We start from the raw sequence: 3,965 nt of genomic DNA, 5'->3' as shown, positions 1-3,965 counted from the left end.
AGTCCTTAAGGGAGCTACAGCCACACGGAGAGAAGTTAGTAACACGGTGGTTAAGTCAATCTTACTTCCCCGTTGACTTTGCTTCTCAAGGAGGTCACAAAAGGGGATCACCTGATCCCGGGACACTGCAGCCATCCCAAATATGAGTCAGTTGCCAAGCCTCTGAATTTTGATCACGTGACCCTGGGGAGGACGCAAAAGTCATAACTGTGTAAAACGGCCGACAGCCGCAGTTGTAACTTTGAACGGTCACTAAATGAACGGTGGTAAGCCGAGGACCACCTGTAAAGACACAGCAGAAATCCTGCCTTCATCTCCCCACCCGTCACTTTGCAGCCCGGATGCGAAGCCCCTCCCCTCTTTCCACCGGCAAGCAGATGCAAACGAAAATAAAATAAAGGATAAATTAATGCGCTCAGGATTTTAATGCACAGCTTAGAATGTCACTGCCTCTCCTGCTGCCTGAGTCGGTCTTCTGTTTAAATTTTTGTCTTCCTTAACAGCGGCGGTGGTAGCCGCTCCAGAGAGATGTCCCTCATCGTGTCCGTATTTGGGGGAGGGGGGGGGCTGGCGTCGTCCGGCCGCCTCATTTGAAGATCTTGCCTTGGTTGAACGCTTTCCCGACGTGCTTGAAGTCGCCTTCCCAAGTGAAGTACTCCTTCACCAGCTCCTTGCACTCCTCGCTGTCCGGGTCCACCTTCCGCCAGGTGTAGGATTCGTAGTCCACCTGCCAGTCAGGGCTCAGCTGAGGAACAAGATGAGAGGAGAGGAGGGCGTGAGGAGGGGGAAGAAAGGGGACTGCGCCCTTCCCCGTCTTGCTGAGGACCCCCACAAAGGCAGAAGTATAACACTGGGGCTTGCTAACCAGTGGAACAGCTCGCCACCGGAAATCGTGGGGCTTGTCTGAAATGGTATAGGTTCTCCTGCTCGAGCAGGGGGCTGGACTAGAAGACCTCCAAGATCCCTTCCAGCTCTATTCTATTCTATTCTATTCTATTTTCTATTCTCTTCTATTCTCTTCTATTCCACTCTACTCTTCTACTCTATTATTCTATTCTCTTCTATTCTCTTCTATTCCACTCTACTCTTCTACTCTATTATTCTATTCTATTCTATTCTATTCTATTCCTTTCCATTCCATATTCTATTCTATTCCACTCTACTCTTCTACTCTATTATTCTATTCTATTCTATTCTATTCTATTCTATCCTATTTTCTATTCTCTTCTATTCTCTATTCCACTCTACTCTTCTACTCTATTATTCTATTCTATTCTATTCTATTCTATTCTATTCTATTCTATTCTATTCTATTCTATTCCACTCTACTCTTCTACTCTATTATTCTATTCTATTCTATTCTATTCTATTCTATTCTATTCTATTCTATTCTATTCTATTCTATTCCTTTCCATTCCATATTCTATTCTATTCCACTCTACTCTTCTACTCTATTATTCTATTCTATTCTATTCTATTTCTATTTCTATTCTAACTACATGATGCCAAGGAAGACGTTCACTAGGTCCTGAGGTGCAAACACAGGCAGTCCTTGAATTATGATGACCACCATTGAGCCCAAATTTTCCACTGCTAAGCGAGACAGCTGTTAATGGAGTTTTCCCTTCCTTGCTAGTTGTTAAGCGATTTCACTGCTTAATTTAATTTAAATGGTATAAATGGGATAGGGTCTCCTGCTTGAGCAGGGGGTTGGATTAGATGACCTCCAAGGTCCCTTCCAACCCTGTCCTTCTGTTACTTAGTTCTTAAATGACTCAGGCAGTTGTTAAGCAAAGCTGGCCTTCCCCCACTGACTTTGTTTGTCAGAAGGTTGCAAAAGGGAATCCCATGACCCCAGGGACACTGCGAACGTCATCAATATGAGCCATTTGCCAAGCGACTGGATTTTGATCACGTGACCCCGGGGAGGCTGCAACTGTCGCAAGTGTGCAAAATGGCCATAACCCACTTTTTTCCAATGCTATTGTAACGTCAGTCATTATTAAACGAATGGTGGCAAGTTGAGGACTGTCTGTAATTGTTCTAGATTAATGGTGACGTTTGCTCTCAGAGCAATATGGTTTGATCCTGGCTTAGAAGGCAGGAAGCTCGACCCCAGGCCTAAGAAACCGTTGCATTGTTTTGCTCGTGGCCCCAAGAAGTGAAGGGACCAGAACACAGGACATAGGCTTGCTGGTAAAGTAGATGTAATGGCTTCCCTGGGCGCCGGCTGGGGCACGCAAGGGCTGCCTCTGGGGAAGTTATTACAGTAGCAACAGCAGCGTGACATCCAATATTTTTGGGCAGAGGCAGAAGAGAAGGAGCAGCCAGGATCATCACGGTGTGTGAGTGGAATGGATGCCCTTTGGACATTTGAAAATGCCTCTCTGTGGAATAGAGCAGGGCTTTTCAACCTTTTCACCCATTGTACCACTTTTAGGATACGGCAACATCCGAGTACCACCAGCCGCCTAGCAAGGGGTCAAAAACTTGATGACCCCCCCCCAAAAAAAGGAAAAAAGTGATGAAGTACTGGTAGTCCTGGACTTACAACAGTTCGCTTAGTGACTGTTCAAAGTTACAAGGGCACTGGAAACAGTGCCCCCCAAGCCACAGCTGAGCAAGACACCTGCCTGCCCGCCCGGCGGCGCTCTTCCTCCTGTCCGAAGGTTTCCATTGTTGTGAGCATTTCTATTGAGGATTGGCAGCGGGGGTGGGGTGGGGGCTTTTTGGTTTTTATTCCCCCCGTCTGCTGGGTGGTTGCAGCAGGTTTTGGTCACTTCACATGACCCTGGGACACTGTGACCGTCACAAGACCCTGGAGATGCTGCAACATTCCAGCTGATCGGCGCTTCTTCTGGTCCCAGCAGAAGCGCCAGGATCAGTGCTGCTTTCCAGCTGATTGGTGCTTCTTCAGGGCTCAGCAGAAGCACCAGGATCAGCGCCGAGCTCCAGCTGGATCCTGGTGCTGATCCTGGCGCTTCCGCTGAGCCCTGACAGCCCTGCAGCTCCAGCCGTCTCTCGCTCAGGCTTGTGCGGTGCTGCCACCGGTTCAGCTCATTCCCCTCCCCCACTACCACTTTTCTAGGATGGTCGCGTACCCCCTGCCAGGTGCCAATGTACCCCAGGTGGTACCCATACCACTGGTGGAAAAGCCCTGGAATAGAGGACCTCATCCACAGCTGGCACACCCAACCGCTCCCTCCCTCCCAGTATAGGTTCTGGAAGTTTCGTAAACCGTGAAGGGCCACCAACGGCGGATCCCTCTTTTAGGGAAAGCTTAGTGAGCCCAAAAACCTTTTCTCCCTGTTTTAAGAGGTGGAAAAAGTTCTGGTGGTTGAGCTTCTCCTCTAACCCAGGGGTCAAATTCTAGTCCTGATGATGTTCCCTAGTTGGGTCATGAAACGCCTGCAAGAAATTCACCAAGCTCAGACAAACTCCTTTGGCAACAGCTGCGCTTTCCTGGTTTCCCCTCTTGCAGCACCCGGGGCCAGACCGACCCTCAGACTCACCGGGAAGGCGAGGTCCTGTCCGCGGAAGACCCAGACGCCGGAGATGCTGCTGTCGTTGTTGGTGCCGAAGAGGATGACGGACGCGAAGGCGTTCTTGCGCAGTTTGTCCAAACGTTGGAACATGCCTGTGGGAAGAAGCAAAGAGGGTGGGGATTAAAGGTCGGGCCAAGCTTGTAGCATAATTAAAAGGGGGGGGGTATTGGGGGTGGTGGTGGTGGAAAGGAGGGGGAGCTTACCAGTGATAAGGTTGCAGCTCATGAAAGTCTGGGCCAGCTCCTCCGGAAAGCGGTACTCTGCGTACCAGATGGACCAACCGCCTTTGTCGAAGTGCTCCCAGAAGTGGGGAAGGGCCACTTTCAGGGTATCTTCGTTGGAATACTTCCGCTTAAATTCGTCCATGCTGAAGGGGCTGGGGGGGAATGAACAAGAGGGCTGCAGCATAAGAAAAGCAGG

At 49.5% G+C, this 3,965-nt stretch overlaps 1 protein-coding gene across 1 annotated transcript in view; it reads right to left on the bottom strand.

Moving 5' to 3' along the window:
- Window positions 1-406: 406 nt before the first annotated feature.
- The window catches only part of LOC107300977 (elongation factor 1-gamma), a 3,783-nt gene continuing 224 nt past the window's right edge, over window positions 407-3,965 (bottom strand). Inside the window, exons 2-4 of the mRNA XM_015830254.1 lie at window positions 3,749-3,774; window positions 3,513-3,637; window positions 407-745 (exon numbers count right to left, since the gene is read on the bottom strand). Coding sequence (XP_015685740.1) covers window positions 587-745; window positions 3,513-3,637; window positions 3,749-3,774 — 310 coding nt within the window. The 3' untranslated portion in view covers window positions 407-586. The remainder of the gene's footprint in view (window positions 746-3,512; window positions 3,638-3,748; window positions 3,775-3,965) is intronic.

Source organism: Protobothrops mucrosquamatus, unplaced genomic scaffold, assembly GCF_001527695.2.
Source record: "Protobothrops mucrosquamatus isolate PMUCROS unplaced genomic scaffold, P.Mucros_1.0 scaffold9405, whole genome shotgun sequence".
NCBI classification, from domain to species: Eukaryota; Metazoa; Chordata; class Lepidosauria; order Squamata; family Viperidae; genus Protobothrops; species Protobothrops mucrosquamatus.
The sequence above is the reverse complement of the archived record's forward strand: the minus strand, read 5'-3'. Positions and strand labels throughout refer to the sequence as shown.